At 40.3% G+C, this 21,378-nt stretch overlaps 1 protein-coding gene across 2 annotated transcripts in view; it reads right to left on the reverse strand.

Moving 5' to 3' along the window:
- TECRL (trans-2,3-enoyl-CoA reductase like) overlaps positions 1 to 21,378 on the reverse strand; it is a 63,624-nt gene that overhangs the window by 20,591 nt on the left and 21,655 nt on the right. Inside the window, exons 3-4 of one of the 2 annotated variants that reach the window (XM_065689704.1) lie at positions 8,168 to 8,212; positions 6,889 to 6,977 (exon numbers count right to left, since the gene is read on the reverse strand). In XM_065689704.1, coding sequence (XP_065545776.1) covers positions 6,889 to 6,977; positions 8,168 to 8,212 — 134 coding nt within the window. Of the gene's footprint in view, positions 1 to 6,873; positions 6,978 to 8,167; positions 8,213 to 21,378 lie in introns of both variants that reach the window. The other variant, XM_065689694.1, reaches the window with a different exon arrangement.

Here is a 21,378-nt window from a genome sequence, read left to right on the forward strand (position 1 = left end):
ATCTTAAGGGCTGCTTAAATATTCAGTGATTTTTGCTCTAGTTCTCATGGAACTGGCTAACCCATTCTAAAAACTTAAAGAGTGCAAGCAGGGGCACCTGAAACTTCCCTTTCCATAGAGTATTTCAGGCTGCAGCTCAATATTTACTGCAAATAGCAGAGACAGGGATGGATTTGCTAAAAGATTATATAGGAAAACTGCAGCTGACTCAGGCCAGCTTCAGGAGGTGGGGAGTGAACAGTGATGCATGCTGTTTGTCCCTGATCCAGGCCTGTGCTCCCCCTGGGGAAAGGGAGGTGAAATCCCAGCTTCGTTCTTCTGGTTTCTTCTCCTGAGATTGAGTTGTCTGAAATCACTGGTTTGGAGTCAGACCACTTCATACTCTGGTCAAGATTCTTCCCTGGGAGCACAAGCCTTTTCATGTTTCTTACTCAAAATGGAAAACTACTGCAAATTAATTAATGCTCTTCTCTTACACACACATATTATACATGTTATGTATGCAAAGCACTCAAGTTCTGTTTGTAACCAAACACAGTGTGAGTTCAGATTTGCTGCCAAATCTCTACCAGGCTTTGACAGCATTTTGAAATCTGTCACATAATGTGTATCATTTTAAAATGTATATTTATCATCTGCTATGTAGATACCTAAATGAGATAGTTCTTTTTGACACCTGGCAATTATTAATAACCTCGAGCAGCTCTTCCACACTGCCTTTCATCTAGAAGCCTCAAAGCAATTTGCAAGGAGGAAAATACTATTATTTTCATGATTCACATCTGGAAACTGAAATACAGAGTAATTCAGTGACTTGTCAAGGTCAACAGACAAGCTATGCAAAGAATAAAAAAAGGGGTACCTGGTCCTCTCAAACACTGGTTCAGTCTCCCAAACTCTGGTTCACTCTCATCTTTGTGCTCTCCTTACCCCCAGTATAGGACTGGGCAAAAATTTCCCATACAAAATAATTTTGACAGTCTTATACATTCCAGAGGGACTAAAACTTCTCAAATTTGTGTAGATTAACAAACAGTCAACCTCTCTAATTACTCCAAATACAAATAGGAAAGGGTCTACACTTATAAGCACCTTACATCAAGTAGCTCTTTGTTTCTTAAGTAGCAGGAAGGGTTTAAGAATAAAGTTGTGTATAACTGAAGGAAACAGCTTCTTCTGTTTATGCTTACTGAATTCCCTCTATCCTCTTTTTGTTGTTGAATTGGTAAAAAATCAAGGGATTACTATAAACACACATGCATGGGTTCTCCAGCCTGTACTGTGTTCAACAACTAAACCATTCACCCTTCAGAATCAATTTTCCTAGTAGCCCTTTAACTCTCTTTGGCACCTGAAAAGATGACACATTGGCATGGTCCATCATGAGCTAGTGGCATTTGTTGCTGAGACCAAGAGAAATTATTGCAACACTGTTTGCCTTATCAGAAACAGCCTCTGAGGAATCCCAATTGCCAGCTGGGCACTTTCACAGTTCACTTATCAGTTGACTTCATGCTGCCACTGGGCAGTAACAAAGAGCCAAAAGTACATGTGGCTCAAGGAAAGACACGAACAAGTAAAACTATGGCAAGAAAACAGGCAAATACAAACTGCTGTGTCCTGGTAACTCTGAAGGTTAAAAATTATTAATCAAATAAATAGTTAGACCCATTTTGTGTGTGTAGCTTGCCTCTGTGAAAGGTTATATTATAACGTTTTGAATGTTCACAGCATTTGACTGGCATCAGCTCATGACTTGGCCAGCTGTACCAAGGCAGAGAAACACTTACTGTGTGTTCAAGCAGAAATCCCAGCCAAGTATAAGCCATTAACTATAAAATGGAGGTACTTTGTGTTACAATTAATTGTAGTTGGGAAAGGTGCTGTAGAGTAAATAGTGACTTCTTTTTTTCCTGGAGATCATCTTCTATGATCAAATTACCTATTGGTCCAAAAGTTTCAGCAATGAAACGCCACTTGGGGATTTCTCTCTCTCTGACACTTTATTGTTCTTTAGCCAGTCACAGATATACACAGAATCACACATTCTGTTTATTTGGCACTGCTGTTAAGTTTTTCATGTACCCACAATTCCCTGAAACTGTTACTCAATTTGTAGGATCCTGTCCCATAGCTAACTGTGTTTGAATGCAAGCTTTGATATGTAGCCACTAAGAAATACATTCAGTGACATTTTCCACCGACACATCCCACAGATCCTCTGCTTTCTCTCTTACCTTGACATCAAATTCCTTCCAAAGCAATGACCGTATGAGTTTTCTTACATTATCTTCACACTGGTCCAGTAGTTTTCTAGGACTCCCAGCCCTCCCACTCCTGCAAATTCCTCAGATCCTCTCTTTTTTCTTCTATTATAATTTTCTGTACTTCTACATCCTATTTAACAGGTTACTGAAGTCTCTTTTTCCCTTCCCAAATTATGGGAAACATCTCAAGTTGTTCCCCGTGGAAAGCTCAAAGCTGCCCTCAGGATAGAGAAGATGGAGAAAATCAATCTGCAGCAGTTTGGCTGCCTCCTTTTCAAACCCATCAATACTCATTAATTGCTTCATATCACACTCATCCCTTTGACTTCGTGGGATTGTTCCACATTTGCAGGACCAGCTGAGTGAGCTCTGCCAGCCACAGTCAGAGCAAATTTGTTCCTTCCCTACTCACCACCCATTCACACCCACAGGACAGAAGAAAACTGGTACTTGTGCACCAGTAAGATGGAAGGGGAGAACCATATTGACCCAAACTCCCCCAAGAGAAGAGGTGCACCTAATTATTCAATACAGTATGCACTTGCCCACTGTGTACACCTGCTACACGTAACTGCAAAGCTTCAAACACAGATCTCTTGGCTAGTTCATTTTCCACAATGCCTAACTTGGTATCTGAACGGAACCTACAAGGAGGCGGGGGGGGGGGGGGGAACACGGGGGACACACACGACGACTCTCCATCAGGAAAAGTAGCGATAGGACAAAGGGGCAATGGATTTATACTGAAACACGGGGAGTTTAAGTTAGATATAAGGAAGAAGTTCTTTACTGTAAGGGTGGTGAGGCACTGGAATGGGTTGCCCGGGGAAGCTGTGAATGCTCCATCCCTGGTGGTGTTCAAGGCCAAGTTGGACAGAGCCTTGGGTGGCATGGTTTAGTGTGAGGTGTCCCTGCCCATGGCAGGGGGGTTGGAACTTGATGATCTTGAGGTCCTTTCCAACCCAAACCGTTCTATGATTCTATGATAATTTTGCTTTGCCATCCAGAAGGGAACAGACTAATTAGTGAAAGCATGGATTTTCAGATTTCAAAGATGTTCTTAGGTTTAAATAAATATTAGTCTCTACATTTCTAAATCGAGCAGAAGCTTTGAAATGGAGCAGTTCTGCTGCCAGCCTGAGTATTTTAAGGCTCTCAGGAGTCAAAAGTGTTTAAGCGATCTCTAATTTTAAATCATAGTCACAAAAAATATTTACTGAAGTACTGTTTCAGAATTAATCTTATGAAATTCACAGACTTGGCGCTAAAATATATTTTTCACAGTTTCATGTTGTTGTCTTAGTTCTATTTCAGTCCTTCTGGTAGCCTGCCCGGGTAGCAAGTAGACAACAGAAACTGATAAGTCAGAAATTGCAATCGCTGCTCAAATGAGGAAAGCTTTAGTAGAAGTCTGAATTTGATCAGGAAGATTTTTTTTTCCTTTGGACTACAGCAGCAGTATGCATTCTTAGCAGTAAAAAGCCAGCCATGTTTTCAAAAAGTCACATGCTAGGTTGCAATATGTGAAAAGAAGATGTCTCTGTCAAACATGCTTAGGCCCAAAATTGGACAGAGATTAAAGGTAAAACCCATGACTCCGGTGGACTCCTGGCAGTACAATCTTTACAAAAGGTATATAGAAATGATCTATAAGCTCAGCTTTCATTAGTATATCTGCTGCATCATTCAGTAAACCTCAACTATCCCCTCCAGGTAGGGTAAAGTAATGGGTAAGTCTTGTGCAAAAAGTAAATTATATGTTTCCAGTAATATTTGTTTTATAAAAGAGAAGGCAGAGTAGAGAGAAAGTTCTAACAAAATCCATGATACTAAGCAAACGATTCTGGTTTGTCCCTGAATTTCTTTTTGGAAATGAGCCATGAGCATGTCCTTTCTTCTAAAAGAGCCAGGTGAGGTTAGATTTCTATCCACATTACCCCAGGTAAAGGGCCTTATTCTCAATAGATTGACAAGTAATTGCTCCGGTGGAGGAGAACTATAAATCCCTCACCCTAGTTTCTCCTCTTCCTCCCTCAGAGCAACCCAGCCTCTAGAGCTGAAATCTGGTCAACCAGTCTCAGAGGCTTTAGTGTTCTTGTTCTCAAGTGTGATCTCCAGTGAGGTGACAAAGCCCTATAAGACCCACCTCTATGCTTAGTTTTCTCCTAGACAGATCATGCCTAATGCATCAACCTCTGGAGCACTGACATATTGCCATGTCTTTCTATGTGCCTATTTTTGGAGTTCAGGTCTGAATGTGGCCCTTTGTGCCTCAGCTATCATTTTGCTGATGAGATAAGAATATTTTTATTCTGTGCCTCACTTATTTAAATGTCAACCCTTTAATTCAGAAACATCTCTCACCATGTGTGTAAATCTGATAAAGCATCAAGGGAAATGGAAAAATGGGAGCTCTAAGCACGGTAAAAATGAGAGTAAAACTATACGTCCTGTGTACAAATGCGTTCTTAATTGCTATTGTTAGAATACAATGTTCTGTGAACTTTATTGCTATAGACTAGCTATCATAAAAATCTCTTGACTTTTTAAATTATGTGGCTAGGAAGAAGATTTCTGCCACTGAGAATGGAGACAATTTTGAATACAGAACAGAATGGTGTAAGATGAATATTCAGAAACTCATGAAGTCAACTTCCTGTACACACAGATCAAACCATAAAAAAATGACTAGGCAACCTAGTCATAACTGCACTATTTGTAATGGGATATTAAACTTTAGTTATGTTATTGTCTAAGGCTACATAAGCCACAAGGAAAGGAGAGAATAAATAAGGTTCTTGCAGATTGCTTAATTGTAGAAAACAGGAGGCTGTACTACTCGGAATTTTGCTTTGCAAGGAAATTCCATGGTTGAAAGGTGGTGAGATGGGCTGGGGGGGAAACAAGGCCCTAGCTAGCATTAATCAGTATGGGAATCACTGGAGTAAAATCTCAGCCTTGGTAAGCTCACAGACCTCTGCTGAAATGAGTAGGTCTCAGTATGAACAGCTCTAACTCCGCTGAAATATGCTGCTTGTCACTACCTGGAGATTTGGATCCTGTCTTTAGAACCAGGAAGGGTATATATAGGTCATGGACTTGTTCACAGGGGCTAAAACTTGCCAAGTTTGCGCTGCTAAGGGCTATCTGCTTCCCAGCACGTGAGCTTGAGGAGGTAAGATGGATATATGACCTTACAGTGCTGATTCAGAAGTTGACTTTTGCTAAAGTCAAGGGCAGTGCTAGCAGTAACATCCGCCTTGAGTGTACTGCTTAACAGAAAAGGAGCTGTAAAAAGGAGTATGTCCATTCTAAGCATCTTATAGTTATGTTTCCTAGCTCATAGTGACTTACTGGAAAGAAGAACCAGTAATATCATTTTCAAATTGCTTGAAGACCTGACACTCACAAGCTACACCCCTACAGACACAGCTAAGGAAGGGCAGTGGGCTTGTTGTACCCCCATGTGAGCAGGGTGGGATCTGTGGGCTGTCTGAGGGAAGAATCTAATAATTTGTCCTACAGCCATGATGCCAGCTAGCAGAAACTCACTTGCAAGGAACTAAAGGAATTGCAAACAGTTAATGGTTTGTTTTCCATTGTTACGAATGGCTTTAATGGCTTACAGAACCTGTAGTTCTGTTTTACTCATGTTTCTCAATGCAGAAATTGGGAATCTCATTACCCAATATACAGATGTGGGCTGTGTGTTACTCCAACTAATACAGTACATGCAAACTACAGCAAAACCTAGATGAGACTAGTAGTGAGACTACTTTCAGCTCCACCCCTTACTCCTGTTACAGAATGTTGGAAAGATTTCTTTATCTCTCATTCCTTCACTGTCCTTTCAAACTCTTTGGCTGTTGGGCTGTGAAAGAATTGCATCTTTCATTTCCTTCTTGCACAGGTGAGCCTGTAAGGTTAGAGTTCCCCACAACCTTATCTGAGTGGAACATGTTGCCTCTCTCCCACCAGCCTGACCTTCCAACACCTGCTTAACAGTAAAATAACTGAAGTCAAACTGAGAGCAGAACTAAAACAGACAGGCATGTCTGCCCATAGCAAATGATATTGTTTTACAAGAGATTCAAAATTCCTGTGACTCCTGAGCCTGGCTGGGCATCTTCTGCCTGGAATCCCTGGCCTCACAACTCTCTCAAAAGTGTTCTTCAAGCGATCGAAAGGTAAGACATTCCCATTCAATAATTTTCCTGCATTGGTAACAGGGTTACCAGAAATCCATTTTTTGTTTTTAATGTATTTCCACTTCAAAGCTGAGGAGCCTTGCACCACATTAATGTATTTGGCAACAGGTCCTGCACAGGCATATAAACCCTAGATAAGCTAAAACTGGTTTTAATTTATTCTTTTTTTCCCCCCTGAGGCAATATTGTTATGTCCACCTTCTAATCTTTAACTAGATGTCAGAGTTAGCACACTGATAACTTGACTCACTGTCCATTTAATTCTGGTTTGACTACTGATAAAGTAATTGCACCATTTGACATAGGAAAGGGCAGGCTGAGGAAGCTGGGGTAATTTGATGCTAAAACACACTATACATTAAGATGTATCACGTTGATTGGTACAAGTACATACTTACTGTGGTCCAACCGACCTGCTGACCCAGGTCTGTAAAATACAGTGTAATGATGGAGGAAACAGCAAGGCTTTGAATGCTAATAGAATCCTTCAAATAGGGCCCACCTGTAATGACAAAAAGGAAAGAGAAGATGGAAGGAGTAACAGGCAGTCTCTCAGAGGCTGAACGTAACACATAAGCTGCCTGGTAATGGTCAAGGTGTAGGCCCAGCTTGTATTCTGATTTATTTTGGTGACTTGGTACTTATTCTCCAGGTTAGGAATGTTTACATTTCTATTGGAGTTATTCTGCTCTCATTTTAACAAAAACATTAGGCTGACATGATGTTGGGCAGCAATGCATAGAAATTGTTATGGTGCTATCTCTGTTAATCTAGAACATTAGAAACATGCCATGGAATCACACAGACAATTTCTTAGAGCACTTTTTATTCTGTCTTGCAAGACTAATGGGAAAGTCAGTGTTATGTGGTGTCTCTCTCACTGGTATCTTCTGCTGAAACACCTGCATTCTCAAAGTATTTTACAATAGGTGGCACCATCATGATGAGTACAATTTTTTGCACAAAGGCCCACAATCCATGATACCTTTCGTAAGCAGCCTGACCTCTGCAGACCAGATGTATAAATCTGAGCATAACATTGCTTTTCACAGTATTCTCAGGCATCTGCTTCCAGTTCTGATGGATCCAGAATGTGCACACAGAGACATAAAATGGCAATTTTTTTAATAGAGCCAGTAAGTGGGATATTGGGAAACCCCAACAGCCACTTTATGCATTGTGTCTCCTTTTCAACATATGTTTGATGGCTGTTTATGTCAGTGAGGGTGCTAACTTCCACCAGGTGCTGAGCCGCCATTTTCTGTGGCTCTGCAATGCCGCGTCCACAGAACAAATGCCACACAGCCCATAGCAGCTTCACCTCCCACTCTCATGTCCACCAAGAACTGGTGTACTGACAACAGTGCCAGCTGCATCTTCTGATGAGGCTGTGAGCAAGTATTGAAAGGGATAATGCAGTGAGGGAAGTACGTAAATGGTTTTCAAACTGCCTTGTCTTCATTATTTGATCATATACTGTATCCTGAAGAATTTTTACTCAGTGGTTATGAAAACTATTAGATTCCATTATTAATGAGAAAGTTAATAAGTTAATCATTGATATCAATTAATGAAAAAGTGCCAACAGTTCACCTAATAACACATACAGAGAGAGCAATATTGTTAAGAGGATAACTTGCCAGAGGATTAGTAATGCATTAGGTAGCTGTATTCAACCATATGAATACTTACTGCGTTCTAGTTGCAGGCCAACACGGGAAGGGTACCACTGGGGACCTGTTAAAATCACAAAGCATGGTGGTTAATTTCATGGTAGGAGATCTAAACTTCTCTTTCTATTAGTATTCTTTTCAGGTGATTGCTACAAATGTAAGGTTAAAATAAATCTTCTCTTTCAGTCTCAGCTATACAAGGAGAACACAAGAGAGCTAGGAGGAACGCACAATACACATACAGAACCAGAAATCCCCTCTCCCCACAGGAGTGTTGGAAGGGCCAGTCTCTACGCTGAATGCTCCATCAGCACAAACACAAAAATGGGGGTGTGTGCTCACCACTGGGAAGTATAAAGAGGACCCTATTTATTAGTGTATTTCCCAAAACTCTGTAATAAATGTGTCAGTTGCACTATCACCACCACCACCACCACCACCCCAGCCATTTCTACTGCATTTTCTTCATTTCCTTTGATACACCTTAGGGCAGTCAATAGCCTGAAAAAGATTTGCTTTGTCTTTTCAGTTCAAAATCCAGCTTAAATTAGTCGAACACAGCCACAGTTTTCTTTAGATCTGCATTACAATTGTAATTATTCCTGTATATCAGTATTCCTGTACCTTAAACAAATTGAAAAAAGTTCTTCACAACAACTGTGATCAGACATGGGAACATTTGCCCAAGAAGCTGTGGGATCTGCTTCCCTGGAAATAGTCAGGCTTCAGCTGGGGAAGACCCTGTGCAGTCTTATGGGTCTTGAAAGCTGACCCTGCTCTGAGGAGGAGGATCAGATGAACTCCACATGTTTCTTCTGCCTTAACTGTATTTTGGATGATGAGGAGAGATTGTTGACCCCACCAGCTGCCAGCTAGAGGGGAAAGGGAGCTACAGGAGTAGGGAGGAAAGGGAGTTAGGAGGAAAGGGAGTACACAATGTGCCCTGTACCCACTGTGCAGTGGCACTCAGAACAGGCTCATTTCAGAATCATTTGGTTTGAGTTTTCTAGGTAGGCAGGAACAGGCATTAGATGAACCCATGAACCAGGGCTAATGGCAGAAGGCAAGATATCCATCAAGTAAGTCACAAACATTATTTTTTCCAGGTATTACAACAATCCATGGCTATTAAAGATAACAAAAGGAAGATAGAGAAAGAGCAGCTGTCTGACTTGTCAAGGAAGATATGATTTGCTCCAGGACAGCAGATATCAATAGTTATTTGGGAGCCTGAAATGCAATGTACTTGCGTTAAATTGGAATCTTCTCCTCAGTTCTCCCCTCCCCATATTACAGTATGTTTCAATAAAAGCCAATTTACCTGATCCTGTGGCAATGTGCTTTTAGGTATGGCTCATAATCTTCACAAGGGCAAACAGAGGTTGTGCGTTTCAGCACGTCATCACACATTTCCAGTCCTTTAGCCTCAGTACACCAATATGTTCAAGCATACTCAAAGATTTAGACAGATGAAACTGTGCCTTTGCCACTGCTTGTCTGCAGTGACCTCATTATCACGCCACTGTGCCTCTCTGGTTTCCAGACTATCCTTTGTGTGTTGTGTGTATCTTGCTGGAGGGACCTGGAATTAGCTGTTGGGATATTCCTTCCCAGCTTTTACTATCGGTGGGGAGCGACTATCTAACATCAAGTGGAAATGGTATACAAATGGAGTAGGGAACAAAGTCGAAACACATCTCTTTTTGTCGTGGGTTTAGTCTGAACATGAAAGTTTCCAATTTTCAGTCTTTATGGCAGCAGACTTTAGCAAGGCTCTTCCTAAGCCTTAACTGTCTGGGTTCCTGCAAAAAAACAGTGTTGCTTTCTGGAGAGAAGTATGACCACACTTTATTTCTCGGATCTCAAGAAACTCATCAGCTTGATGAGACTCATTTCATAGAGAGGAAACCCCATGCATTCCAAAACATCAAAGATTTGCCTGCTCACCACTTGATAGCAGTCAGCCAAGGGGACTGTGGCCTCACTTGTTAGCATTTTTCTGCCTTCTTCCTGTGACTGTTTCCCATGGGAATCCTCCAGAGCTTTCACTAGGACAGCTCTGGATTTCTGTTTGGCAATCTGGGAAGCCATTCCAACCCAGCCTGGATCTGGCAAACACACATTCATGTCATTCCTAAAGAAAATGATCTCTCCTTCCTTTTAATAGTGAAAAGAAGCCAAATAACTAATTACCACCTGTATTAACTCTTGCTACTACCTGTCAGAATAAGGGGTTGATGGCTCTCTTGGACACATAGAGGCATCATTTAGCAGATTAGCTTAACCTGCCATCAGCAGGAGTATAGAAGTGTATGTGGAGAGTGCATGTTCCCAGGTAGAGTAAACAAGCACTCACTAAAGATAGAGACACAGATGCAATTGCTTGCAGCACTCCAAGGCTCCTCCACACTCCCACACCTGGCAAAGCTCCTCTCATTTCCAGTCTGGAAGTTTTCTCTGGAGGGTTTCTCTTTTGCAGATGTTGGTTTTCTTTTCAGTATGGTTTACTTTCAGTTTATTCTTATTAACACTTTCCATTGGTGCCTCCTGCAGAGATTAATGTCAGTCCAAGAGCACGGCTGACTGAGTTTATCTTGTTGTATCTAAGATCAGGAATGTATTATTATTTACTTTCTGACATTGTGATAGTGCATCAGAGCTCAGTCACATGGTATGAGTAGATCTCATCCCTATATAGTCCTTGTGAACAGCAGAGCTGCTCAGTTCCCTTAAGCAGGGCTATAGTTTTGGCTAGGTATTTCACACTTGGAAAAAGTTGCAAAAATAACATTTCAGCCCACTTACATCACCAACCAGTTTTCACTTGAAAAAGCAGGTACAGTGGTTCAAACTTCATGGTTTAAACAACAGCCTTATTTAGCCAGTATTATATTCTCTGATGTTTAGCCAATATTGTGGGTCCTCCATCACATTTCTTAGATTTCTGACTTTGTGTAGGACAGCTTTGGTTTCTTTCTTTGCTGTGTGTTTGAACAGCTATTGAAATGTCATCCTGGTTTTCCATCTCCTATTTGATTATTTCTACCCTCCTGACTTATCCTTCTCCTGATGTTTGTCTTGGTCTTTTACTACGGTCACCCCTCAACTTCATGCACTTAGGCACTTGAAAGCTTTGCCCATCCCTCACAAACTCCTTGATTTTAAGTGACATCAACATCATTCTTCTTCGCTTAGCAGCCTAATGTAGTGAAAGATGTCCCCTCCCATGGCAGGAGGGGCAGACTAGATGATCTTTGAACATTCATTCCAAATCAAACTGTTCTGCAATTCCATGATTCATACTGTTATGGTTCAGACAATGTTTATTCCATGTATACAGGCTTCATTTAGTCCAGAAGTGTAAGCAATTCATGGGAAGTCTTAAACCTTTTACCTTATTCCATCTTCTCTGTCGGAAATCTGTTCCAACTTTGTGGAAAAACTCCATGCTTTTACTTAAAAACTGTTAAAATATTTTAATGCTGATACCTTTAAAACATCATCATTTTTCAACATAGGAGAGTATTTTCTTAGAAAATGACTCAATGCTCACTTTTAATAACTTCTTTTAAAAATGGACATAAGGAGAAAATATTTAATTTTGGATGGGTCATTTGTTCTACTTGCAACTATTTAAAACAAAAATTAAAACATAAGCAAACTGACAGGATATATAAAAACTGATAGCCACCTTTAATTTGACCATACACAAGTATGAAATCACCTGTCGATACCGGATATAAAAAAGAGATGCAGTGCTATTAAATAACCATACAAATGCTTGCTACAACGACAGTATCAGTACCATGCCCAGCTGCCAATTCCGCTAAGGAAAGATACACAGAAAACCAAGTTCTACTGGTCCCACTGCTCACACAGTTTGTTTTTCCACTGCATTTATACTAGAATTTCAGTAAATGAGCAGGCTGTCAATCACAGGACCACAGGACAGTTTTAAAAGCCCATATGCAGCTTTGAAAGTGTCCAAAGGTACTTTCTATCCACATGAAATTCAAACTGAGCTTCATGTGTGCTCCACTACCTAAATATCACAAGAGGTTTTGAAAATTTAACAACTAAGGAATCTAAGTACTGGATACTTTCCAATAGCTACGAAATTGAAGGGGTCAGTCTAATTTTTGTCAAGATTCAGAAAGAGCCTTCGATAAAAATTCTTTAGTGCATTGCCTGTTCTGTGGTAAATTACACAAATGCACATTTTTCACAAAGTATTTATGAAGTTACATGAACCTGTAAGACAGCAAAGGTATAATGTGATGAAGACCTCTCTTACTGGGTAGGTAATTCAGTGTGTTCCTTAGAACGTGGCCCTGCAAAAGCTATTCTGGGGAGTACGGAGTGTAAGAAATGCAAAACAGAGTTGACAGACGCAATTTGGAGATAATTAGCAGACTGACTTTCCATGATCAGCTAATTTTGTTATCAGTTAAATTGTTTGCTTCTCATTGTATTTCAGCACCCATGCATCTGCAATGACAAATAGCCTTAAATAATTATAAGCAATACTCACTGTGATATGAATAGGATGATATGAACAACAAAATAACTATAATCAATCAGCAACCGCAAGTTTACATTTGTTTTCAAGTTTAAATTTTAAACTTTCCTTATTTTATTTTTTAGTTTTTAGTTTTAAAGTTTAGATTTGCAGAAATAAGGGCAATTCTGAGGACCACTGCAGCACCAGTATCCCTTATATCATCACAAAACGTTACACATTAGCTGAGAAACGTAACAGCATTTGGTCATGTGAACTGAGCACGGCTGAAACACATTCCTTCATTTTAATCAGATGTTAGTTTTTATATCTGTGTAGCAATAAGAAGAGGTTGCTAGGAAAGATTCACATACCAGTATGTGTGGGGATGGTGTCTTTAGACAGGAAAGCTTCTGAGAAAATGGGGATAGAAATATTGCCATGCTTACAATTATAACCTGTACTGGATTAAGGTTTGCATACCCTTTGCTGTACTGAGCTGACAGCAGGAAAAGTGGGATGCTGAAATGACTTGAAGCTGTTGCTTTGTGCTTTTATTTGGAAGAAAAGGCTGTGAGATTTATTGTGCTGTCATTCCACCAGAGTGATTCCTGAGCATGATGGCAGTAAGCAAAACACACCTAAGAACCACAGTAAAACTAAGTTGGGCCATAAGACCAAGAAAGAAAGTATCTGAAGCTATTACTTACTATTTTTGCCTTCACTGTAATAAATGACAGCTGCTGACTACTGCAATCTGAATGGCTGGCTCACTTTAAGAATTGCAGCAGCGAGCCTGGGGCAAGCAAGGTCCCACTCAGAAGGCCCTTTTTGGCCACACACCTAAAGATGTTTTGTTGCTTTGACCCACAAATCACTCAGCACAGTCACCTGGGTCTCTTTTTTTCAGGGCTAATGCTGAGACACCAGCTCTAGCCAGGCCTCCTCCAGCTACCAGACAGCTGTATTGGCCTGGCACCATACTGAGCTCCTGAGCCCAGATGTGCTTGCAGAGCCACCAAGTGTATGCTGCTTCCAGCTCTCACTAAGCCTTTAGGGGACAGGATTGGCCTTGGGAAGTGTCATGGTTTAAACCCAGCTGGCAACTAAGTACCATGCAGCCTCTCTCTCACTTCCCTCCAGTTCCCCCCCTTTTCTGGGAGAGACAGGGAGAGGATAAGAATTTGGAAGAATGTAAAACCCACAGGTTGAGATGAGAACAGTTTAATAATTTGAAATTAAGTAAAATATAGTGATAATAGAAATAAAATCATCAATAACTATACTTACAATAAGGAACAACAAGAAAAGATAAATGGAGAATTCAGAAAACCCAAGTGATGCACAATACAATTACTCTCCACCCACCGACAGATACCCAGCCCAATGTGAGCAGTGATCGGTCCCTTGTGGGTAACTCCCCCCAGTTTACATACAGGGCCTGATGTGCTGTGGTATGGAATACCCCTTTGGCTAGTTTGGGTTAGGTGTCCTGTCTCTGCTTCCTCCTGGCTTCTTGTGCCCCTTCTCACTGGCAGAGCACTGAAATGTGCTTGATTGGAGTAAGCGCTACTTAGCAACAACTAAAATATCCGTGTGTTACCAGCATTGTTCTCAGCCTAAACCCAAAACCCGGCACTGCACCAGCTACTGGGAAGAAAAATAACTCTATCCCAGCTAAAACCAGGACAGGCAGGTATTTGCTAGATCCAGGATAATTTAGCTGGGCTGTTGCCTTTTTCTTTTTTTTTTTTTTTTTTTGTAGGACCTATAATGTGGTATATCAGAATGTTTAAAGACCTGTAGCAAAGTCTTGAACTAGATCCATGTTTTTATCAGAAGTCAGTGAAAGGAGCAGATCCAGTGTTCAGTAAAATCTCATCAGGGTACTGAAATGGATGATGATTTTAATGGCTCCATACCCCGGGACAAATCCCTTTTCTTTGTCAGCTTTTTTCTCTGAGTATTTTCTCTGATTTGTTTAATTTGTAAGGTTTCCAGGGAAGATCTCAGATGAATCAAATTCATCTGATTGCATTTTCATTGCAAAAAACTTCTATAAATGCCTGAACAACTTGAGGAACAGAACACTCCTTCCTCTCCCCCCACCCCCACCCCCAACTTTTTTTTTTTTTTTTTTTTCACAAAAAGCAAACACATCAGACTTCAGCTATATTCTGATTGGGCAATAATGGAAAAGTTTCTTAAGAGTCAGCAGTTTTTCCTAATGAAGATCAATTTTTACTAGTGGTAAACAGAATATTATTTGTCATTTAGAGGTCAATTTATGTCACTAGCAGATTAAGCTTTCAATTTTCTTCTGAAACAGCTTGACACTGAAAGCAACTGTGGAAATTCAGACAAGCAAAAAGCATCAGAAGCTAAAAGCAAGCAAGAATACAACACTGGGTTTTTGTTTGTTTGTTTGTTTTTTCTATATTGTTTATCCTTCCTACTTCCAAAAAAAAAAAAAGAGAAAAAGAAAAATCCAGCCGTGTGCACTTCAATTTTCTGTGTAGCCTGCTGCAGAAAGTATAATTAATTTTGATCTCTCTATGTGGATTTGCATTTAAATGAATGTGCGTGGGCAAGGGAAGGGAAAGGGAATGAGGCTCACCTTTCATTTCATTAATAACAACCACAGAGCAGAATACAGAAAAACGAGTAAACGGATACTCTGACAAGCCTCAAGCTTGAGGCATCATTCCCATAAGGGACTGCCCTTAATCAGTGCAAGAAGGTGCAAAGGTGGCATCCGGCACTGTGGGGCAGAGCAGCCGGCCTGGCTCCCTGCAGCATTGACTTCGTGCTGCCTTTGCTGCAGCACACAGAGTAGTGCATTGTCACTGTGGGGAGTGGGGTGGTGGGTGATGGGCAGGTTGGTCAGTGAAGCTGGACTCTGTGTAATGGGTTTAGGGATTCTTTTGAGCAGGGATTCCCAGGGAGGACTGTGTCCTGTGATCCATGCTCTAAAATAGCACAGAGTCTGCTTTGTATCTGCAGACTGTTGTGTTTGGGCTCTGAAATGTCACCCCCAATTAAGAGAGAGGTGTTTAATTTATGCCAAAGGAGGATCTGTATTCTGGAAGTTATATTTGATTCTCCTGCCTCTACAAGTTTGGAAAGGGTAACAAAGATAATTGTTGAGGGGGCTGTGAGAACTCAAGGAGGATTCTTTTCCTAAATGTGAACTCTGCCAGTGAAGCCTTGATACAATGAATGAGCAGAACATGAGAAACTGCATGTTAAGGAGTATACATTTGCCAAACTAAATATGTGTTCCAGGGACTAAAAATATCCTTCCTTCTCTTATCTGCCTTTCCGTATTCTATCATGGGATTTTTAAAAATGCAGATTAACGTTTGGTGGTTTATGAAATCAGTTGCTATCTATCCTGAATGTTTACATGTTCAGATACCTTTACTGGTGTGGCAGTAGCTAACCCAGACAAGGGATTCAAAGGCAGCAAATCAGAACATCTGAACAAGTATCTGACTACCCTTGTGGTCTCAGAAAACCCAAGTAATAAGGTATAAAGGCCTGTTTTAAAATGTTGTTTCTTTCAAAACTTTAGTTCATGTTCAGCCTGTGCCAGGTTCGGAGAGAACAAACAGTGCTATGCCTTGCAGTGTTACAGATAAGGCAGTGTTTCAGAACACTGATAACACAGGCCATTGCCTCCTCAATTCAGAAATCAGTATCCCAACTCCAGTTTGCATACTAGCTCAGCACAGGTCCTGAGCACATTTAGGTAGCAGCATGAGGCGAAGAGCAGAGAACTGGCAAGGCCGCTGTTATACCCTACACTGTTTGCAGGCTTGGGGCTCTGCTGATTCCAGCATCAGAAAGTACCTGATGCTCCAACAATCAGAGCTGACACAGCAAAAATGGCTGAAAAGCTCATTTGTGCCTCCACCACAGGTGTACTGGGCAGAGGAGGGTCCTACCCCAGGCTCTAGATGTGTTTCGTTAAAAGAGTTCCTTAGTCAATTAGCTAATAAAACATGCTAATGAAGCATGATTTTCTTTCAGTATTTGACTGTCCAGGGGATAGCACTCTCTCTAGCTTCTAATCTAATCAGGATACATTCCATCAGTAACCCTAATAGCAATGTGGATTTTCTATCTAATGGCCGTACCAATGCCATCAACAGTTAGCTGAACACATTTGAACTGACGTGATTTCTTCCTTAGTGCAAATTAACTTCTCATAGATTCATTGGTAAATTTACCACACTGAAAATTAATCTCCGCTAATACCAGAGCTAAACTGTAGTTTCTCCACAGGCAATGAAGAAAAGGTAGCACAGATTTGCCCTGCTTTGGCAGCAGGTAAAACATTAGCATGAAAGCCGGAGGCTCAGTCATGTTCCCGTGTCCTTCCTGGGAGGAATTATTTGGGCTGGTTTAATTCTCCATCCCACCATGTTACTCTAGGTTGAACAAAGGCTTCAGGGCCTCAGAAACGCTGCCACAGGGTTTGGGAAATTGCTTTTCCCATGCTAGCTCTGCAACAGAGGACAAATAATTTTCCTTAAATAAACAGCAAATATATTTGATTCTAGGTCACCTCCTGTGCATGCTGTGAATGATGCTCTAGGCCACACGGAGAGCACAGGACACACCATCTAAAGCTCTCCCAGTAGGAGATGAACCCAGGCAGGCTGTCTGCACATTAACCACGAGGCAGCCATGTAGAAAGAAGTGTAACATGCTTAAAATTGCTTTTCCACACTTACACAGTCATGATCACTGTGGGACTTGATTATGGCGATAGTGCTAGGTGAATATGCTCATTCTCATACTTGAGGGATGAGATTTCATCCAGTTATATACAGCAAACACTTAATGGCCTTTGAACACCTCTACTGCTTTTCCTCTGTAAATGTTATAGCCACAACTCATCTAGACTGTGAACAAAAACTTGTGCTCTAATGGCAGCATATAAAAAAAATACTGCCTTCCCTTTAATATGTACTTGAATTAGAGCAATATGCATTGTTCAGAGCAAATAAACCACTGGCATAACCTTCTCTTTGTTCTACTACAGTGTCAAAAATTCGGTGAAAATCTTTGGAGCTAGCCTTCTTATTTGCAAGCAGAATTAGTTGAAAGTTTTCACCAATATTTTTTATGCTGTAGAAATAGGGCTTTTGTTTCAGAATGCTTTTGTTTCAGAATTCAGAGTTGTTTATGGAGAATGTGAGGTTGTATATTTTAAACACAGAAAAAAAAATAGTATTGTGTTTCATGACTGACTTACTGGTTTTTCAGCCTCTGATTTTTCATGCACGGTTCTCTTTTTACTTTTTCTATCTCCACATTTTCTTTATAACCACATTTATGGAATAATTTAGATTATAAACTTTCTTTACATAGAAGCTTTGGTAACTTCTGGTTGCCAGGCTATGTAAGTTACGTTTGCCTGCCTAAAGAAGAAAATCAAGTCTTGCTAACTGATGCTAGGCATGACTTAGCTTTCTGAGCTGGAAATGTTGATTGGAAAACATTGCACCTCCTATATTCATTTTGACAGGAAATCAAAAGTATGAGCCATATTACCCAAAAACCCAAGTTGGAATATAAATGTGCAGTGAAAGAGAATAGTGTCTAGATTGCAGCCTTAAACCTGCATCCAATATATGTCATCGCAAAAGCAATAATAAAAGAGATGAAGGAAAAGTTAAGACTTTCCAAGGTGTATGCTAAATAATTAAACAGTTTATCTATAACCAAAATGGAGCAAAGTATATACAGAAACAGCCACCTTTCCCCTGGGCTTCAATGCCTGCACCTTTATGTCGTAAATGTAGTTCAGATCACACAGGAAATGTGTCTATACATTGCCACATTCAAAGCCTGCCTTATATCAAGGCATCTAGCAAGTAGTGAGTCCAATGTGCTTGTTTAGACTTACTCGATTTGAAATTGAAGTTTTATGACAGATCTTCAATACCTCAGTGTTTTGTTTTGTTGTTTCTTTTTTAAGAGATCAAAAATGTTCCTTCGACCAAGGTGCTGCCATGCAGTCATCTCAGTATAAATTAAGACAGCTCTTGGCAATGGCCAAACTAAGCAATGTGTTGGCAGCCTTCTACAGGCAATGCAGCAACCACTGCTCTTACCTAACGGGTTCAGGGGTTATCTCCAGGAAAAACTAGATTATTCTCCTAAAGATGAGCAAATTCCAAAGAAGTCCCTATCCTCTCTTAGCTAGATACTGCTAAGCTTTCCACACTTTCAGGGACCCCATCTATTTGTGTATGTTTGCTTATTTTCAAACATTCAAAAAAGAGATCAAAATAATGAGAAAAAGAAGGTAGTAGGTGAAACATTGGGTAGCTTCTATTTCCAGAGTCTTTTGAGGGATCAAGAAATGGCTGTGTTCCTGTTTCCCCAGAGAGGAGATGACGTGTTTTGGTACTTCATTGAAAACTTTGAGACTCATTGCTGGGCATAGGAATTAATTTCAATTTAATGTCGGTTGGTGGAGGAGCATGCTTAGGGGACTGGAAATAACCAAGCTGGAATACAGAGGTAGATGCACTAAAGTACCTAACATCCATTAGCAGCAGTAAGAGCCAGGCAGTGGGCAAGACAAGCCCACATTTTACATGAGCACAGATTGTGAATGAGCTGCAGATCCAGTATAATTCACATATCAATTATTTCTATGGTGAATCATTTCCAGCAAATATATTCGATATCACTGCAATTTGGAGACAATTTAGAAAGAGGTGGAACACCCCTCTACTACATTATTTTTATTGTGAATCATTTGTTCAGCTTCTTGTCTTTGATGCATTGCTTTTATTAAATTGAAGCAGTGGCAAATATTATGTTTTGCTTGAAAGATTTCTAATTTTGATTGTTCCTAGAGTTTATTTTCCCCCCATGCCAAACCAAAAAAATAAACAGGCTACAAATATGAGAGAGAACGCGCAAGAAAACAAATGCAAAACAAGTCATCATCACAGGGTGACATCTTTCACATTCAGGTTTCAACAGCCTCCCTTGCTTTTGTTCTGCTTACCTGATCCTACCCCCAGAACTGCAGATACATTTTACGTCACACCTCCTGTTGGCCCTGTGGAAGCTGGGGGCTTCAGAAACACAGACAGTGAAGACATGAGGCAGAGAAGACCTAGTCGAAAGTCTGAACTTAGCAACTAAGGCTGCTGCCTCTTCTCTACCCTAGCAGAGGTGACACCATGGGCTTTGTCCCTTTTTTTCTTTCCCAGAGCTTTCCAAGAAGGAGGTAAGCACCTCTCCTTCTGGCATGGGAGATTCTCTTACTTTCTGTTATCTAGAGCCTGTTTGCTTTATTTCAGAAGAAGTTCCTGGGACATTTAATGCAGACCCAATTCATGCAGCTCCTCATAGGAGAAACCATTGGATCCTTCTGTAAAACCATCTGCCCAATTTTGGTGTCCAAAAGCACAGGGACTCCTATGAAAATCCTGATACAGATGCAGAGCACATTTAAAGGCCTGAAATGTTCTTGACCCTGCCATAATCAACAGGCATCAGTCTTTTTAATGGACATGAGATTCTTTTCACAATCATGAAGACCTACTGGGGCTTTTAGTGTCTTGAGTTCCTTGAATGAACATTAAACCTACATGAGTCTGGTGGTGAACACCAAGTTACTGTTGGAAGTCTAACTGTCCTTCAGACAAAAAATGTAATATCCACATGTAAACTGATATAGAAGCTGTTTAAAAACCAAAACTACATTAGCATCTTATATTAATAGTTCAGTGTGCTTTAATTCTTCATTTTACATGAGACTAGATATTCTCTAGGGCCTGGATTACCTCTACAAGGCCTTGCACTACCCTTTTCTCAATTGAGCCATCGGCATTAATATAAAGCCCATTTTAAATAATAATAGGCAATTCTGGTAAACAAATTTTGTTGTTTCTCATTTAGATCTGTCAATTAAATTCTACTGCCAAAGCAAGAAAAGCAAAGAATCTAGCTATGAAATTTCCTTTTCTTAATGAGGCATTTAAATAGCATCTCACATTTGTTCTCCGATTGTTTACATAGGATGTCATTTGTGATGCACTGTTAGAGCCCTGTAAATCTCAGCCGGGAACAATATCCCAGAGAGCAGAGAGGGCCAGTTCTGCTTCAAGCTACATCTCAATAGATTTGCTGCCTTTTCTTTTATTATGTTGCACATCTGAAATGATATCTGTAATCCTGCTAATGAAATGCGATAACATCAGATGCAGCAGCTGCCAAAATAAGAGAAATAATGTTCATTTCCATTAAAGTTTTTGAGTTGATCTTCACTTTTTCCATTGCTGATTTAAAAATTTATGTTTTTTCTGAAGGTCATCTTATTTCTGTGAACATTTAATGGATAGCCTGACTTTTGTGTTTTAGACACCCTTCTCCCTCTGGTTCAATAGGTCATTTGGCATATATTTAAGTCATTCTTTGTCCCAAATGTTTCTTACGGGATCACAGCCAAAACAGACAAAAGATCCCAAGGTGGATGAAAGGCAGACTAATTATTCTTTTTTTATAGATGAGAAAATGAAGCTCAAAAGGGAGCAAGTGTCTAGCACACAACTCACCCTAGTCAATATCATGACTTCGACTGAGTTTCAATCAAGTCTCAAAGACCTAAATCTTAAAAATCACACTCATTTCCATGTAAATCAAGAGGCTTCAAAAATCTCAGTTGGTCTTCTGGCTTTTATTGTTATCTTTAAAAGACC

This window comes from Lathamus discolor, chromosome 1 (genome assembly GCF_037157495.1).
Source record: "Lathamus discolor isolate bLatDis1 chromosome 1, bLatDis1.hap1, whole genome shotgun sequence".
In the NCBI taxonomy this organism is placed as follows: Eukaryota; Metazoa; Chordata; class Aves; order Psittaciformes; family Psittacidae; genus Lathamus; species Lathamus discolor.